A 20429-nucleotide genomic window follows, 5' to 3' on the forward strand; every position below is an offset into this window, starting at 1 on the left:
CTCTACAACAGCTATTGGGAGTCTGATTAGCATCGCAAATCACTATATTCAGAATTGACTCTACATAAATGTCAGCAATTACTAATATTGTGATCTTTAGTTGACTGTATAACAGAAAAGACTGTTGTTTCACCCCATAAATACTTTCTATAAATATACTTAATAATACTGTTAAAATAATGGTATCACAAAGGTAAGGTCTGTTAGGGTTAATAGGGCAGATTTAATTTTCATCTATTTAAACACAGACAAAAACTCAAAGGTTCAACAAGTTACAAATTAGAACTTCCCTCTCACTTTTATAGACATGAAAGAAAGAAACTAGGGATAGAAAGTAGCTCTAGTTTACTTTAAAACTAAAGTACTATGTACTAACTATTGGTGCGGAAGGGTGGTCACCTAAGATGGCTAAATTCCAGGTAGTAAATTATTATCTATTCCAGGTAGTAAATTAAGAAACAGGCTAGTACATATCTCTCGCTTGCCATCTTCCTAGGTATGGAAAAAGAGCACACAAAATGCAATCTTGATGATGGGCACTTAAAAAGATTGCTTCATCTACACAAAACAGGGTTTTAATATATTGCTTTTACATTTAAAATCAGTTACACAAAATTCATAGAACTACTTACATCGAGCTACATTGATTCAATTGGTCTTTAAATCCAATGAAAACTTACATGCAGAAATGTCTAAGGATCTTAACTGTTTTAATATTTCCTATCACACACTAGCAGGTCAAGCACATTATTTTTAACAAGGTGAATTATAATCAGCACACTTGATACAAGTAAAATACAACAGAAAGGCTATAATGTACTTAAGAATAATTTGCTTTTTAAATTAATATGCAGTACAGAACCAATCATAAAACTTTCCTGGCTTTCAAAAAAAGTATGGGTATTTCTACATATGCAAAATAATTTTACTGAATTATTCACAAAGCTGAATTTGGTCATACAAGGTTCTTTTCCCTTCTATGATGTTGGACAATTAGCTATCTCAAATTTTACTCCCTTTACCCCACCTGTTTTAATGCTGTAGAAATAGCCAAATGTTACATAAATGGATGCTCTAATTAAATCTACTTTGCAAGATAAATGGCATCCTTTAGTAATTTTAGTGCTACATATATAAGTATAAAACTAGAATGGGGCCAATAATTTTGGAATCATCAGCAGGTACTTAAAATAATAAATATTTAAAATGTTGAACAGGTTGCCAGGAACATCTTTTTAAATAAGAGGTTCTTTCCATGCATATATTCTTGGTAAAAGGAAAGAAAAGAAAAACATGAAAACTGTTGGACCAGTTTTCTTGTATGGCCTGGCTTAATTGAGAACAAAGATACAAAATATTTTTTTCTTCTTTTGAACCTAATTTTTCTAAGTGAAAAAGTGAAACTACAGATATCCAAATTATAAAGCAACCAGACATTAATATTCTGGTCAAACCCCAATTTAATGATTCTTATTTTTTCAAATTTAAATATTTGTATTTGCTAAATGTCTGTGCAGCAAGATTACGGGTTTATTACTGAAAAGCTGCTAACAGCATAAACCAACGATATATCTTGCATTACCTGCAATAGTTTTTATTAATCATTCTGTAGAAATCATAAATTAAGAAAACCTCTTTACTTTTTACTTAATTTTGAAAACTTAAAAAACCCTTGGAATCCTTATATCAAACTTTTTTTTTTTTTAGAGACAGGGTCTTGCTCTGTTGCCCAGGCTAGAGTGCAGTGGCATTATCACAGATCACTGTAACCTCCAACTCCTGGGCTCAAGGGATCATCTAGCCTACCTCAGCCTCCTGAACAACTAGGACTACTGTGCACCACCACACCTGGCTAACTTTTAATTTTTTTTTTTTATAGAGACAGGGTCTCACTATGTTGCCTAGGCTGGTCTCAAAGTCCTTGCCTCAAGCGATCCTCCCACCTTGGCCTCCCAAAGTGCTGGGATTACAGGTGTGAGTGATCACACCCCAGCCCCTTATATATTCAACTTTTTAAAATAACAGTTTATCTTAGGTAAAAATTCTCAATTTATTATACTTTATTTGATTTTAGTATATGTGCTGCCGAAGTGAGCACTATTATACTTTATTTGAAAAGAAAATGAACACTAAAGTTTTTCTTTAACGAAAGTTATATTTCTAAAAATATAAACTTAGTACTCAAGTTTTTGCCCATAATATTCTTCCAAGTCACAAAATTCTCCAATTTGAGGCTGGGAAAAAAACCCATAAATATATACAACTTTAAAATATTATAACAAATATTTATAAATGTTGCTAAGAATTTTTTAAAAACCCATAAATTCTAATTTTAAACTATTATCTGTACTTATTAATAAACAATGTCAGAAAGCAAACAACAGGTATTTCTCACTTAACTAAAATTCATTTCCAAGCTAAATTAACCTATGTAACAGGATGCATTAAAATTTAGGTAAGTGAGAGAATGTTATCTTTTCCCTATATAATTGCTATTAACAGTAAGTTATGTTTATGATAGTTGTTCTGGTTCAACTCTTTCAATAATGAGAGCAAGCTGTTAATAAAGACACTAGCCTAATTAATCTAGGCATAATCCACAGGTGTTTAGCTGTTGGCCTTTTACCACTTCAAACTCAGGTCCTTGAGTTTTATGCTATCACTTTCTCTTAACAAAAGGCATTTTAATAAACTAAGCAAACATTCATTAAGCTAATTAAATATAAATATATATAATTGATTAATCCAAGAAATGAAACAAATGGAAACAAAAATCTTATCATTAACTTAGAATTATATATCATATGGCAATTTGAGGTTAGCCAAAGCTAAATATATCTTCCTATGACTTCTAAAACAGACAGACACAAAAGATTTTGGAAATGGGGCTCCTGAAATTTAGAAATGGCCTTTTTATTTTAATTTGAATTTTGTGACATTTTGATAATATGTTAATTTATATTAAAATTCTGAACACCCAGTGAAACATTAAAACAATCTTAGAGTACATGTTCTCTAAGATCCATTTCTAGGTTAATAAGATTTAATATAGTTCCATAGTCAGTTAAAGCAAAATGCTAATATATTGGCCATACTGTTAGTAATGTGGCATTTTATTTGAGAGTTAAAAAAAAATTCAAATGCGATTTTAGAAGTTTTGTTTCATCTAAGATTCCATTTGATAATGTAAACCAATTAAAAACCAGATTAACAGAAAAATTCTGCTTATAATAACCTGCTGAAAATGTTTATTTCATTAAGTGAGTTATACCTGTAGTATTGCATTTTCAGTACTTTTCATTCCAATTAACTTCTGTAAGACTAAAATCCCACTAAACTCCTAAGAAAAATGTATTAAAACAATTTTTTAAAGTAATTAAAACTAAAACAGCTAAGATCCCCTGTATTCTTATCCTGCATTTATTTGGAAAATAATGGCATTAAGATCAATATTTTTGCAAAGACTGGAAAGCCATGTATCAACACACAAGAGAGTAGAAAGCATTGTATTAGACTTTTAAATGTGTTATGCTAAGCAAAGAGTACTACTTTATCTAAAACTTGTAGGATGGTCTGATACCATTTATAACTATGTATATATATTGTTATCAAATTCTTAGGAGGTCAAGGCTGTTATGCCCAAGCTGAAGACCCCAGGCTTTTATTATGTGATGACTGAAAAGTACCCCATTCTTCCTTCTAGAAGGAATATTATAAAAGGATCAGAATTAAATTTTTGTAAAATAATGCACACACATATTCAGGAAATAAAAATTCATTTCCCGCCTTCTATTAATTCCACAGCTATTATAAAATCCCAGGGTGTGTTTCTTATACTAGAGGCTGCAAGAGATGCTCAGATCAGTACTCACGAGGTTTAAGTTAGTCCATATTTCTACAGGAAGTGACCTGCGGATGGGGAGCATGAGATGACACGATCTCACTCTTTTCTCGGGAGAAATGTACAGTAAATGCCTAAAATAGACACAGGCTTTTCTGTATCATAACAACAAGCAGTGACCTCATCAGAAACACGTGTACAAATTGAATCCCATTGGAAGGATTTGAGAAATATTTACTGTGAGATCTAACCTTTTGGAAAATTTTAAGTTAAAAAAAGAAAAGAAAGGAATATTAAAATGGGCCATAATTTTTAAAATGCACTGAGTACTGAAAATTCTGCCATTGCAGCAGTTTCAAAGTCCATATACTTACCTAAAAGAAGACCAATTTGCCTTAAAGAAAAAATGCTAACCTTGTCAAAGGGGCAATATTTGGAGGGGCTTATCATATTTTCCTACCATTATTATCTACTGTGATCAAAGAGTTGAAAACACAATTTTCTATTCTTTAAAAATAAGCCTACTTAGTAATAAGCCTTTTAAAAAAAAATAAAAACCCCAACAGAATATTCAAGTAACTTCATTTTGGAGCTATTATAATTTTTTATAAAATACAGTATATGTTGCTACAATAGTACCTTTCACCTTTTGCACTATGGCCAGTAATATTGCACATCCATATTTATGAAATATTTTGGATTATTTTCTATTTAATTTCTTGTCTTCTATAAAACAAAAAACAGGAACAATGTTTATACACAAACACAAAACATCTGTCCAACCATCAATCTGGCTGAATGAACTGCCATGGACAAATATTGTTTAAAAATATTTTATAAATGCAAGATGAAATGTTACTTAATGAGTAAAAACTTAACCTTTAATAATGAACTTTAAGTCAAACAGAAAAATGTATCTTGAAAAACAGTGTATCCACTAAAACCCATTATGAATATAGAAAACATTCAACAATTACATTATTGGTATTTTAAAAATTGAACAAGAACTGTATGAATATATAATCCAATAAAAATTAGAATTCATTTCTTTTACATTCATAATGTTGTATATAAAAGTATATACATACTAGATAAAAACTTTTAAAAATTGAGAATTACTATAAAGTAACTTAATACATTTTTTTTCTGTATGTATCCGTGCCCAGGTATATACACAGGGATATTGAAGTTCATTTAAACAAAACACACAGGCCCAGATATCCTCAATAGCTAAGATATACTCAGTCTAACAAAGGTCATGTAGGGGAAAAGAGACAGGAAAAACATAAATAGAGTCAACATTACTTAATTTGATTAAATATCCTCACAACTTGAAAAAATGTTTTAATGCATGAAAATTTATAGCTCAGTTTTAGAGGTATACAAATACTTTTAGTATTCACTGGTAACACTACAACAAATAAAAAGACCCAGTTTATTTAACTGTCCTGTTAATAAAGTTTTAGTTATGTAAATTAAACACTTGAATTCATATGGATGAAATGCAAAATGAAACTGAATCGAGAGGTTACTTGGAATAATTTACCAAATCCTTAATGTGTGTACTACTTGGTGTGGAAAATCTCGCAAGCATTATTGTTAATGGTGTATTTTGTGCATTTTTTGATACTAAAGTGACAAGGTTAGCATTTTTTTCCTTGAATAGCCACTTAAAAACGATTTTTCACATGATGATCTCTTAAGTACTTTGCACCCCCAAATCATTCATATTCAAACCTATAAAAATGATCCTGAAGAAAAACCAGAACAATCTGGTCTAGATTACTTCAAGAATGAAGGGGGCAAAAGACTATCTTAATAAAGTCTGCATTAGACCATTCAGTTTCACCAATCATGTATAGTTATGTATAAAAACTGCGAAGCTAAATGTTAATGCTCATGAATAGTACAAGGAAGCTCTGAAAGCAGAATGCTCAGAACAATATGGAAGAACTATTTTTAAACTATACAATAAGTACAATAATTTATGAACAAGTATAAGACTATCAATTTACCAAAATGCAAGGAATTCAAGTTGGGAAATAGTATCAATATATAGATGAAAACAAACTACGTTAACATTTGTACACACTGACAATTCTACTGAAATTCTTTGCTATATGATATAAATATAATAATAATGATGAAATATTCTAATGAAATAAGATGTTCCAGTGGAAATTAAGATATTCTGAACCCCTAAATTTGTGATACTGAATATAAAACCAGTATCCTCAACTTAAAATGACTGCTCATCTACTTTCTCGATTTCAATTTTTTCAAAAAAGATGAGCATTTCTTTATAATTTCCCATAAAAGCCAAAAACATAAATACCGATGATCCAGAAATATATTCTTAAAGTAGCTAATAGTGTGGTTATTAGGTTTGTCATTGGCCACCAATTTTTACCTTATAATCACTCAAATTTGTAAGGGGGAAATCATATATATTCATATTCAACATCCATAAAAAATATATTAAAAAAGAATTCTAGTTGTAGCCAGATAATCTCTATGATATTAAATGAAAGAACTAATTTTAAAAATCCAAATCTATGTAGGCCAGTCTACTCATTCCATAGATAAGGTAACAGAGGTTCATAAATTATATTACTTGCCCAAGATCTCCTTATTGGTAAATCAGAGTATTTCACTATCTTGATCTTTAAGGTTGTTCCTTCTGATTTTAAAAGTTCAATGAGTCAGTCAACAATTATTAAATATAAAAACCTTGAAAGCAACTTGTATATGCTAGATTTATTATACAGCAATGGCTATCAATCTTTCAGAAATCAATATTTCAAACTTAGTTAAGTATATGGTTCAAACTGATACAACTTTTTTCTAAACAGAAAGTGGTTAACAGTTTAAGGCACTCATTATTAAGCACATAATCGACACTCATTTCATTGATCAATAGCTGATGAAAGCAGCTATAAAGTTTGCTTTATAAAGTCGTAGCATAATTTGAAAACGTAAGACATGGATAAATAAGCTACAAATCTCGGAAAATTGGAGAGAATTTTTTATTGAGAACCAAAGTTCATGGCTTTGTCTAACATGCATGGTAACAAATGATTCCAGAACCAGATTGGTCAAACCAACCTCCCATAGTTTATCTTTAAGGCAGTGCAGAGATTTGAGCCAAGTGGTTTTAATTCAGAATCATATATACTCATCAATATTGACAGAAGAGTTCCTGGAAACATTTCTATAGCAAACATGTACACATAGCCAGTGTCTAAATTTCAGGTGCTATCTCTAGTGTGATTTAAATGGAATGATAGACATTTTTTAAAAGATACACATTATAGTAACTGTCTGAGTTATTAATAATACAACACTCACAAAAATTTCAGCATTTGAGCACAGTACAAAATGAATACTTTACCAAGAACTGCCGACACATTTCAGATAGAAGCCAAAACATGCAGCAAAAAGGGAAAAGGCACTAACAGAAATTGAGGAGAGAAGAATAAATTATAGCTCCATAACTTATTTGTAGTGTAATTATGGTTGGATTTTTAAAACTATTAAAAGTGATCACTAAATCAAAGCACTACACAAGGCAGTATTAATATATTACCTATATCCTATCACTTAAACTCCTAATTACAAAAATGCCAACAGATTTTACATATACCTAAAATTTGTTTTATATCAATAAATGTAAAAATCATCTTTGTAGATGTTAATCAATGAAACCATATTAATTATCTTAACTTTTCAATATAAACTTATCATAGTTCAACATTAAGTCTCTACATTTCAGAAAGATTTTGTTTTTTAGTATTATATATTCATACCTGCCATTGCAGCTGAAATCATGTGTACCTGGGTGGAATCAGGATCAAATACACCATTCAACTTTTCCTTGCAGTTTGAATAAGCAGCAAAGTATATTGCTCTAAAATAAAGATTTAAATTTATCAAGAAACATGTTTAATTCACAGGATTTAAATGTAAACTGATCTTCATAATTTTAGAATGGAGACATTTAAAAACAAAGAGCCACATTCTCATATTAATGTGCACATTATTTCCCTGAACACCCTGAAGTACTTTTTAAAAAAATGTTATTCTTTATTTTTTTAGAAATGTGGTCTCACTCTGTCACCCAGGCTGGAGTGTGGTGGCATGATCACAGATCACTACAGCCTTGAACTCCTGGGCTCAAGCAATCCTTCTGTCTCAGCCTTCTGAGTAGCTGGGAATACAGGTATGCCCCACCACACCTGGCTAATTTTTTATAGAGACAGGCTGTGTTGCCCAGGCTGGTCTCAAACTCCTGGCCTCAAGCAATGTTTCTGCTCTGGGCTCCCAAAGGGATGGAATTAAAGGCATGAGCTGCTGCACTCAGCCCTGAAGTATTCTTTGTATTGACTCATTAAAGACAAGCCAAACTGTCTTAATGGCATCTGGGAACTTAAAAAGAAAAAATAAATTTAAAAACATTAAAAAATTAAAAACAGACAAACTCAAATGTAAGGTTCCTAGCATCCCTCCTCAATCAGACCTCAATCCAATACTCTAACAGCTACTTAACATCTGAGTAAATGAAAACAAAAAGCATTTGTATAAGATTTTGATAATCGGAAACTGCATTAATGAGCAAGGCTATAGGGCTTGTGCAATACTAAACCTAAAGTAAGTATACTTAACTAAGTTAAGTAAATGCAGTATAAGCACTTAACAAATATGTAATTTTTTGGTGGGGAGAAGAGGGTAGAGCTGATCCAGCTGATCAAAGTATATGCTAAACAATTTTGAGATATTGCAGTATATTCTAATCTATACTACACACACAGTAAGCTCACAGTATCCTTAAATAGACAAAACAATTCCAACAAAAGAAATCAGGCCCATTAGGCCACAATGTTTTCCAATTAGCTGTAAACATTCAATGAAATTAAATTATTTCTCCCGTTAACTTACTATGACTATGCATCCCCAGTACCTCCTCATCGTTTAGCTTTCCAGGCATTGAATTATTTGCTTGCTGTATGAAATATGTTGTTATTTTCCCAACAATCCTTATTATTATGTGTCCAATAAGGGACAGAGTAGACAAAGAAGTACAAACATGGAGAGTTTCACCATTGTGTTTTTTTAATGAGAAAGAAAAACATAGGATACATGATGCCAAATTGTGAAGAGGAATAAATGATTCCTTTAGACAATTACAAGAAAAGATACCCTAATGCAAAAATGGGGAGGAAATATAGACAGGCAATTCGTACAAGATATATAAATGACAAATTGTAAGAAAGGGGGTGTGATTGTGCCAAAATTAAATAACTGTAAATTAAAACAGTGAAAAATGATTTTTAGTCCACTTGGCAAGTACTAAAAAGATGAATGAACAGCAGCCAGTATTGATAAGAATGTGGATAAAGAGCAATTAATTCACTACTTGAGAATAAAAATATGGTATGTCTTTTTATAAGGTCATTTAGCAATATTCACTATTTTTAAATATGCATATGTGCCCTTTTATTCAGAAATCCTACTTTTAGGTAAACATCTAAAAATATATACTTCCTTAAGCACTCAAAAATAAAGGTTCTGGTATGTTCACATAATCATTGTTTTTAACAGTGAAAATCTGGAAATAATCTAAATTTATATCAACAAGAGAATGCTTATTAATGATGGGATAGTCATACAATAAATTAAAAAGAAGCACCCCACATATTATCATGGAAAAGCTTCAAGATAAATTTGGTTAAATACTTAGTATGGTTCCATTTAACTAAATTATAATAAAATATAAGTACACATTTTTATGTACCTGATAACCCCAAAATATTACTAGAAGACTATGCACCAAATCATTTATTAATGTTGGATATCTATCAGGAGAAGAAAAGTGTGTGGGGGAAGGTGCATGGGATAAGAGGTGATGTTCAAAATGGAATGTCAAACTTTATGCTATATATTTTTTTGTTTAATTATTACAATGTGGATGCAATTTTGGATAATTTCTGAAGGAAAGAAAAGAGTGCATAAGAAGTTGAAACTCAATTAATAGCAAGACATGGATCTGGTACACAGTTTGGACAAAGAACGCTGGGTATGCATTTTCACTCTATATGTGAACTTTGTACAGTTCTATCATAGAAGAAGTAAACAATCTAGGATAAAATGGTGTCAGAGAAAAACGACAAGGTAATGTTTTCTGGCCTTTTTGGTTTAACAGGGACTGGAGCCATTCTATGTTTGGCTTATCCCCTACGCCAAAAAATGGCTTAGTTTTAGAGTTCCAGATTTTCCCTTTTCTTACTGTTAGTTCTCATTGTTATTAGTTCCTTTATTTGTTCTTTGCCTTTTGACTTGATGCAAAAATTGATTCACAATGATCTCACTAAGAAATCCTTTGCACCTCCTCGTGGTACAATCTGCCCATTCTTTTAAATGGCTACTGATACCTGTCTGTTACACCATAGTGCTTTATCCTTATTACCTTGACTTCTAGTCAGGATCTCCCTTCATTAGGATTCCTTTACTATGGTAGGTACTGTGGGTATCTCTTACTGCCCTTCAAAGCTGCACAAATTCTCTGCTTTCTTCAACCCTGTTCTAAGCCCTGACACCCCTCTTAGCTCTTTGGTTCTACTTTTCCATCTTGTTTCTTTGAAGTTTAATTTCCATGTAAAAAGTCAGAAAGGAGCAGTAACTTTAGGTGGAGCACAGAACTCGATAGCTATCAGAATAAGCAGAAAAAATTGAGATATATCCTAAGTATTAAGGCCTTTTAACCCAAGAAAAACATTTAAAATAATGCTTAGTTTCCTTAGAGACAAAATTTTTCACAATGCAAGAGCTGGTTTAGTTAAATTCCCAAAACTACCAAACACTTATCTCAAAATATCAGTTTATCGGCTTATTTAGCACTGTATAGATTTTTTTTTTTTTTTGAGACAGACTCTTGCTTTGTTGCCCAGGCTAGAGTGAGTGCCGTGGCATCAGCCCAGCTCACAGCAACCTCAAACTCCTGGGCTCAAGCAATTCTACTGCCTCAGCCTCCCGAGTAGCTGGGACTACAGGCATGCGCCACCATGCCCGGCTAATTTTTTCTCTATATATTAGTTGGCCAATTAATTTCTTTCTACTTATAGTAGAGATGGGGTCTTGCTCTTGCTCAGGCTGGTTTTGAACTCCTGACCTCGAGCAGCCTCCCAGAGTGCTAGGATTATAGGCGTGAGCCACCGCGCCCGGCCCTGTATAGATTTTCAATGCTCCCCCTCAAAATTCTTCCAACTCCTAAGATCGTAAGAGAGTGCAAACATGCTCCCAAGAGGATCCAATACATAGCCACTAGCTATAAGGTTATTTCCTGATTTACCTTGCAAATATTACTAACTTTATACCTCCTAGTCTAGACAATATAAATGTTATCTTCACCATTTTAAACTTTGAATACCTCCACCCCAAAAATCTCATGTCTGTCCACAGAATTTAAATCTAATCTATAATTTAATCTTATCTATAAATAAGATAGATAAGATGTTCCTTAAACCTCTAGCTATAATATATAATACTTCTTTATTTTCCCCCCAGTATAAGACTATCAGTATACATTCTCTTCCTTACATTACGGAACATATCCTTTGCATTCATATTATTACTATTTTTTTTCAGCATATTATGGGGGTACAAATGTTAAGGTTACGTATATTGCCTATGCCCCCTTCCCCTCTTGAGTCAGAGCTTCAAGAGTGACCATCCCCCAAATGTTGCACATCTCACTCATTGTGTTTGTAAATAACCATCCCTCCCCCCCACCCGCCCAACACCCGATAAATGTTTTTCCTGTATGTCCACTTAGGTGTTGATCCATTAATACCAATTTGCTAGTGAATACATGTGGGGCTTGTTTTTCCATTCTTGAGATACTTCACTTAGTAGAATGGGTTCCAGCTCTATCCAGGAAAATACAAGAGGTGCTATATATCACCATTGTTTCTTAAAGCTGAATAGTACTCCATGGTATACATATACCACATTTTATTAATTTATTACTATTAATTTCAAACAGTACTAAAATATTGCTAGTCTTCAAAATACCCAGTACCATTACCTATCACCAAGTATTACTTTATTATGTAAATTTGTTCCGATTAGCATTTGAAATCCTTTTAAAAAATCAAGTAGTTTAACATCCCATAAACATTGAAAACTACATTTACAAATTTAACTGTACCTATAAATGCTTAAATACAGTCACCCAGAAACAAGAAAGACTGTCACAATTGTTTAACTTTTTAAACGGTTTTTACCTGGATGGGGCCACCCCCACTAAATTGGGGCCCAATCCTCTAAACAAGGAACGAGGCCCTTCTTTTTCCAAGATCACCCTGAAAGAAAAAAAAAGTTAGAAAGAAATGTCTTTTAAAGTCTGATAACTTTATTTACTTTGTATAACAAAATTAGAGTCTAAATACCATGTTTGTATTATAATATGTTATGCTTCTCTGGTCAATTTTCCTTACTTATGAAAATCTGTTTTTTCAGGACATAGTATAAATTATTGAAGACTAATAATAGATTTACTAGTGACAACTTGAAAAATAATTTTTCAGATACATTCCTTAAAGATTAGAAGACATAATGGTATAGATTTCTACATTTATTTTCACTTGACCATACTACTCTTATCTTCAATTTCCTCAATTTTACTATCTTTACCAGCAAATTCAATTCCCAATTAGAAATGTAATTACTACCTAGTTTTGAGGTCTTTTATTTATACTTGATATTGGACAACACTCTCAGTACTTCAGTATTAACTCATCCTTATTCCACTGAAATGCTGTGACAAGATATAACACCCTAATACCGTTTAGGGTACTAGAATGGTTGGCCTGTTATAATTTCTACCTACACTTGGTTAACATTTACTATATTGAGTATTTTACTGCCTAAAGAGTTCTTTATGACTAGGCAGAGTAAGGAGGTAGAAAAGAGAAGGTGAAGCCCCTGATACTAAGAAATTCGCTATCCAGTTGTAGAAAAAAGAATTACATTGAAACAATTTAACAGACCCTATTAACAAGCAAATACTGCACAAGCTAGATATATAGACACCCCGCAGAGACAGAACAGAGGTGTGTGCAAGTCTCAGAAGGCTTTCTGAGAATGTTATTAAATGAAGTTTTAGAGCTAAGAAGGAACAGAGATTAAAGAGTAGATATTTAATTCAGAGTTAACAGACTAGACCAAGTGGTTCTCAAACATCTGCTAATATATCCTTAAGAATGATTTCTTGAAAGGCAGTTGAGTCCAATGCTTACTAGCCTGAGCTGAGGGGCCAGAATTCCCAACTATGAAGCCCAATGTTGGTAATTAACTTGTGACCATGAAATAACTTCTCTCATCCTTAGTTTCATCAGGAGTAAATAAGGAAAAACTATACCCTCTTACTGGATTACTGTGAGGATTAAATAAATTAATACATGAAGAGCTTTAAAGAGGGGCTGAAAAACTGAGAAACTAAAACAGAACACATAGGGAGATTACTAAAGTTCCTATGAAGAAGACAAGGCAAAACCCCTGAAAAATAGAATAAAAAATATACCAAAGAGGTCAAAAGAATTTTAATAAGAGGTAATCCATAGTAATAAATCTCAAATGTTAAAACATTTTTCCTATTCTTTTTTTTTTTTTTTTTTTTTGAGACAGAGTCTCACTTTGTTGCCCAGGCTAGAGTGAGTGCCGTGGCGTCAGCCTGGCTCACAGCAACCTCAATCTCCTGGGCTCAGCGATCCTACTGCCTCAGCCTCCCAAGTAGCTGGGACTACAGGCATGCGCCACCATGCCCGGCTAATTTTTTGTATATATATTTTTAGTTGGTCAATTAATTTATTTCTATTTTTGGTAGAGACGGGGTCTCGCTCAGGCTGGTTTCGAACTCCTGACCTTGAGCAATCCGCCCGCCTCAGCCTCCCAAAGTGCTAGGATTACAGGCGTGAGCCACCACGCCCGGCCATTTTTCCTATTCTTAATAATATAGAAGTATTTATCATCTGTAACTAGGGCATTTTAATCCCAAAACTGTCAACAATTTTACTCTATCTATTCATGTACTTAGGTAACCAAGTTTTAAAAAGACTGATGAAAGCTTTTGGTAAGGAAGGTAAACACTCGGGATGAGTTTATTTGCTACTACAAAATAAATACTACTGAACTAAGTTCAAACAGATTAAGTCCCAAGTGAGCTGATAAAGTAGACATAACACAGACATTCAGTTACACACATAAGTTTAAATATGTAAGACCTGACTTTAATAGTTTTGAAATTTCAAATCCAATTCCAACATAATGAAGTATGATAAGATGTAAAAACAAGTCTTTTCCAAATCATCAGGAAATGTCAAATCAACCCCGAACAGCATTTAAAACTCTAACTGTACTTTAAGTCTCAGTTATATTTAGGTTACATAAAAGTCACAGACTGTCACTAACTGGATATACTTACTTGTGAGAGTACTCAAAATTAAAAACACACAAAGAGTGAGGATTAACACTATCACACTTCAAAAGTAAAATGAATTAATAATCCAAAAGAAAATACCCTTAATAGCTTCAGAAAAAAATCCATTGGATAAATGTGGAAAAATATTCTAAACACATGAGTTGAAAACACTATTACATTTTATATTATCCATCTCACTGTTCTTCCCCATTAGGGATTACTGCTCCTAATGAATAAAATGCAAATAAATTCTATCATTAAGTTTGTAAAGAGCTTTTAAAACAATTTTTGGCAAATGCAGAGGCACCACAGAAAGAGCCTTTTCAAATGTGGCGGAATATAAACAAACAAATGTAGAAATCATTAAGGTAAACAAACTAAAAGAAATTCGTGAATACTGTGATCTTACTTTAGGCAATGGAGAGGTCCAGGAGACACTACTCGGTTGACACTGGCTCCAGCCATTGTGTTCAAATGAACTTCAGAGATATAAAGCGTCACAGAAGATGACTGCAGTCGTGTTTTTACAACTTCCAGTGGACATGTCAGAATAGCTCCCACTGTACCACCACATCTACAAAGAAAATGAGAACAAAACTTATCTAATTTGTAAGTTAGTACACATGCCCAGAGCTGTAACCCAAGTGGGTACCTGGAGTTTTGCCAGCACACTAAAATTTAAAATTTTTAATGATTTTAGAAGACTAAATAATTTTTAAAGTTTCACCTATTTGACAGCATACAAACACTTTCAGTAACTGAAAAGAACAAAGCTTAAAATCTACCAAGCAAGAATAATAGCCAAAGAAGACTTCGACTGGTAGGTGTTGTTACTACTGATAATACCTGGTAACTTACTGGTTAAGTCACATTACAGCTTTAAATACTGTTGTAAGGGTTGAGTTAGTATTCATGTATGACTTGTGGTGTTGCTGACACCTAGACCATTCTTTGGGATATAGCCTATCTTTCAAACTCCTATCCTTTCAAAATTCAAGAAATGGTATTCTGAGCAATAAGAAATAAATCACTAATGAATCACATATTACTATTTTAAATACCCAAACACTCAGAAGTATTTTATCTACAAAAAACATGGCATTTGAGTCTCACAATCAGTATCTGTTACATGAAAACCTGTGCAATATAAGTAGACTTAGAAGAATTCAATTTAAATAAAAGGACTGATGATCATCAGAACAACAAAATAAATGCTCTTAACCAACATTTTAAAAACTGTTTAAAAAGTATTTAAGATATAAGCTGAGTAATTATTCTTTTTAAATAGAAGATTAGGAAATAATTTTCTCTTAAAGCTTTAATAGTTACCTAGAGTAAAGCCCCGAGAAATGCTTTCTATCTAGCCAAAAAAGAAAATCACTCAGAAGAGCTCTTACTGTAGTGAAAGAGAAAAGCTGATTAAGTTAACATGGACTTCCAAAAAGCACTAAAGAAAAAGAAAACCAATTCACCACAGTAATATACTAAACAATTCTACCTCCAGAATTAAAAATAAACATAGATAAAATATATACAATATGTAATAAAAGAAAAGCAGGCAACATTAATATCACTCCAAAAAAATTTTCAAACAAGAAATCATTAAACAAATTAACTCAAAATGGACCATATAACTAAATGTAAAAACATGAAAACTGGCCGGGCGCTGTGGCTCACGCCTGTAATCCTAGCTCTTGGGAGGCCGAGGCGGGCGGATTGCTCAAGGTCAGGAGTTCAAAACCAGCCTGAGCAAGAGTGAGACCCCGTCTCTACTATAAATAGAAAGAAATTAATTGGCCAACTGATATATATATATATAAAATTAGCCGGGCATGGTGGCACATGCCTGTAGTCCCAGCTACTCGGGAGGCTGAGGCAGGAGGATCGCTTGAGCCCAGGAGTTTGAGGTTGCTGTGAGCTAGGCTGACGCCACGGCACTCACTCTAGCCTGGACAACAAAGCGAAACTCTGTCTCAAAAAAAAAAAAAAAAAAAAAACATGAAAACTTCTAGAAAAAAACATTTGGAGGCTGGGTGCGGTGTGGCTCGCGCCTGTAATCCCAGCACTCTGGGAGGCGGAGGCGGGAGGATTGCTCAAGGTCAGGAGTTCAGACCAGCCTGAGTGAGACCCTGTCTCTGCTAAAAATATATAGAAAAAATTAGCCAGGCATGGTGGCACAAGTCTGTAGTCCCAGCTACTAGGGAGGCTACAGCAGTAGGATTGCCTGAGCCCAGGAGTTTGAGGTTGCTGTGAGCTAGGCTGACGGCATGGCACACTAGCCCAGGCAACAGAGTGAGGTTCTGTTTCAAAAAAATAAAAACAAATTTGGAGAAAAATCTTTTTTAGGTACAGATTTCCAACTGAACAAGAGCCAAAAAAGCATGAATCATTAAAGAAAAAAATTGAGAAATTAGACCTCACTGAAATTTAAAATGTCTACTCTTTGAAAAAAAAGTAGACATTTCTGTTAAGAAAATGAAAAGAATAAAAAGACAAGCCATAGACTGAGAAAAATATTTGCAAATCATATACCTGATAAAGTGCTTATATTCAGAAACACTCACAGAAACACTCACAATCCAATAAGAGATTTAATAGACACTTTAGCAATGGCCTATGGATGCAAATAAACTCACAGCAATACTTTTCAAAATCATCTGTCAACAAGAAAATGCAAAGTAAATCCATAATGAGATACCACTGCACATCTAATAATGGCTAAAATTAAAAAGATTGACAAGAGCAAGTGCTGATGAAGAGCAACTGGAAATCTCATACATTGCTGTGGGTACTGAAAATGAGACAGGCATTTTAGAAAAGTTTGAGAGATTCTTAAACATATAACCATCATACAACCCGGTAACCTCATTCCTAGTTACTGACTCAAAAAATGAACAGAATGGTCCCCACAAAGACCTGTTCCTGAATGTTTATAGTAGCTTTACTTTTAACAGCTAAAAACTGAAAACAACCTAAATGTCCATCAACTGGTGAAAGATAAATTGTAGTGTATCTAACACAATGGAATACTATTTTGCAACAAAAAGCAACAACCTGGATGAATCTCAAAAGCATTATGCTAATTTTAAAAAGCCAGGTACAAAAAGGCTTTCATTTTTATGATATTCTGGAAAAGGAAAAACTAGACGAATAACAGAAATGAGATCTGTGGTTACCAATGGGTAGGAGAGGGAGTAGAAAGTGACTGTCAGTGGCTTGGGGGAATTCTTGAAATAAGGAAAATGTTTAATTATCTTGATTTTAGTAATCTTGATTTTAATACATTTGCCAGAACTCACTGAACTATACATTTAGCTTTTGTGGATTTTAGTGTACATAAATAATACCTTGATAAATCTGACTTAATATGCAAAAACTAGTAGGAATTGCTAATAACTACCTGGAACTGAATCTATATACATCATGTAAAACATTTAATCATAATAAATTTAGTATTTCAAAAAAATTATTACAGCTTTAAACAGATTAAAAAATTTTAACTCCCAAAAAGAAAATATCAAAACCATAATATATAGCCAGATATCAACATAATTAGATAAAAAGTATGGTTATAGCAGATTTAAAACAAAGCCAACTAGGACTAAGAGAACTCTATACTCAATAAACAAGGAACAGACATTATTTTTAAACAGCCACGAAGTAGTCTTAAAACCTTATTTTTTGTCTGGGTATGGTGGCTCAAGCCTGTAATACCAGCACTTTGGGAGGCTTATGCAGGAAGACTGCTTGAGGCAAGGAGTTGAGACCAGCCTGGGCAATACAGCAAGATCCCATCTCTACAAAACATATATATATAAATTTGCTGGGTGTGGTGGTGTTTGCCTGTAATCCTAGCTACTGGGGAGGCTGAGGCAGGAGGATTGCTTAAACCCGGGAGGTTGAGGCTGCAGTGAATTATAATGATGTTACTGCACTCCAGCCTGGGCAACAAAGCAAGACTGTCTCAAAAAAAAACCCCAAAACCAAAAAAAACCCCTTAATTTATATAAGGCCACAAGGAGAATCTTAAACAAATGTCATAAGTTTACATATGAGGGCTAAGTGGTTAAGAGACATGAGTTGTCACACAGTACACTCTGTAGCATATGCAATGCAGAACTCAAAAGCAAACCCCAGGAGTAGTGGCACAAGCTTGCAGACCCAGCTACTCAGGAGGCTGAGGCAAGAGTATCACTTGAGGCTGGGGGTTTGGAGGTTGCAGTGAGCTTCACAGCTTTAAGTCTCTAAAATAAAGAAGAAAAAAAAAAAAAAAAGAATCCACAGGTTGGTTCACCACGTTAACATAACACTAGTGATTTATTTACAGCAAATCATACTTAATTTGACTTTGCCTAATTTTTTTCAGCTGTTTATTTACTGTGTAAATCTACTGAACATAAAACAGGCCCCAAATCTGTAACAAACATGCCATTTGTTTTGGTTTTATGTTCTGTAAAACCTAAAAAATGTATTCTTGAACATGAATTACTTCTATAATCAAAACAAACAAACCAAAAGCAAAGTTAGCACATAAAGCCATATTTCCTACCCAGTCATTCCTGGTTCAAAGAGAATAAATACACTATACAAAGAAAACAAAGAAACAAAACAGGGAAAAACAATATCTATACCTTATAGGCTTATAAAGATGATCTACTATATGATATAATACATGTATTTTGTAAAGTGGCCCATAAAAAGTAGTCAATAAATATTAGCTACTGAAGTTATGTGTGTCATTACCAACAAGAGGAACTGTAAAATTTTTAAACAGAGCTATTACAAATATGTTATGGTTAGACCACAGAAAAGGTATACTATGATACTTTTAAACACTTCAATAAGTAAAATACATAATGATGATCTTAATTATACAGAGGTAGGGAGTGGTATAAGTGCGTATGCACATAAGCACTGTCCTGAAGCAGTTTAAATCATAAAATGCAATAGATGTATGGTATAGGAATGACACTTCAGTATTTCTCATGCTACACTATTTTAAAGTAATTGTTATGTACACTGAAATCACTAGATTTGATGTGGAGAACAAAAACCATTGCTTCAATAAACATTCAAAATCTCCACTTAAGAAAACAGGATTAACTACATTAGATTTATCTCCTCTCCATGTTAAAAATCTCACTATGTAAAGGAATATGCCACAAGGACAGAGTGCCAGAGAAATCACAGATGCAAGGTTTTATCTAATGAGGCAAATAGGAAGGGTAACCGACATAATGAAACAAAGAGTTTTACCCTGCAAAATACCAAGGAGGCCTAATGATTAAGGGTACACCAAGTACTCAAGACTGATACAAGGCAAAGAACTGAAAATAAAGCCTAACAGATAGACTATATAGCAAAAGCAGGATGTTCAGTATATACCCCTTGTGTACACACACACACACACACACACACACACACACACACACACACACATACACAATAGGTAAAATTATATTCCTGGGCAGAAGGCTAATTCTCTGAGGAGCATGAACTCCAAGAATCTCTGAGCTCAGGTTCAGCAGGTACAAAGGATGTAAAAAAAACTGCACATCAAATGCACAACTGCAACCTTTTAAGACTTCATCAACTTCCAGAAAGAACAAAAGATTATGACAGGAAAAAATCACCTTAATATCATCAGACTTCTCAACACCTGCAGATTACTTATCCTAGAATTCTGTATCAAACCAAACTATCAAACAGATAAAACACACTTACAAAGAAGTATTCAAGAAACTGCCTACGTTGTACCCCTTTCTTACAAAACTAACTACAAAATGTGTTCCACAAATTAGAGAGTAAACTGAAGAGGAAGGAATCGAATGTAGAAACAGAATAACCCAACAGAGAAAAGAATCCCAAAATGATAGTGAAATGGCAGGCTTAGAAAATAACCAATCTAGATAGGACTAGGATCACCAAATTCAGATGGACAAAGGTCCTCTGGAAAAAAGACAAACACATCTGACCATATGAAAATAAATATTAATATTCAAGTGTGAGTACTCACATAACTAAGCAAAAAATTTTAAATTGGGGCAATTATTAACTCCAGTGGGGAACAATGAAGTTATTCAAGAAAGAAAAGGTCAAAAGAATACACAAGTT

At 33.2% G+C, this 20429-nt stretch overlaps 1 protein-coding gene across 1 annotated transcript in view; it reads right to left on the minus strand.

The window, feature by feature from the left end:
• The window catches only part of SLC25A36 (solute carrier family 25 member 36), a 38320-nt gene that overhangs the window by 9756 nt on the left and 8135 nt on the right, over positions 1-20429 (minus strand). Inside the window, exons 2-4 of the mRNA XM_012762300.2 lie at positions 14725-14889; positions 12121-12198; positions 7648-7748 (exon numbers count right to left, since the gene is read on the minus strand). Coding sequence (XP_012617754.1) covers positions 7648-7748; positions 12121-12198; positions 14725-14889 — 344 coding nt within the window. The remainder of the gene's footprint in view (positions 1-7647; positions 7749-12120; positions 12199-14724; positions 14890-20429) is intronic.

The sequence above is a fragment of the Microcebus murinus genome, chromosome 1, assembly GCF_040939455.1.
Source record: "Microcebus murinus isolate Inina chromosome 1, M.murinus_Inina_mat1.0, whole genome shotgun sequence".
Classification (NCBI taxonomy): domain Eukaryota; kingdom Metazoa; phylum Chordata; class Mammalia; order Primates; family Cheirogaleidae; genus Microcebus; species Microcebus murinus.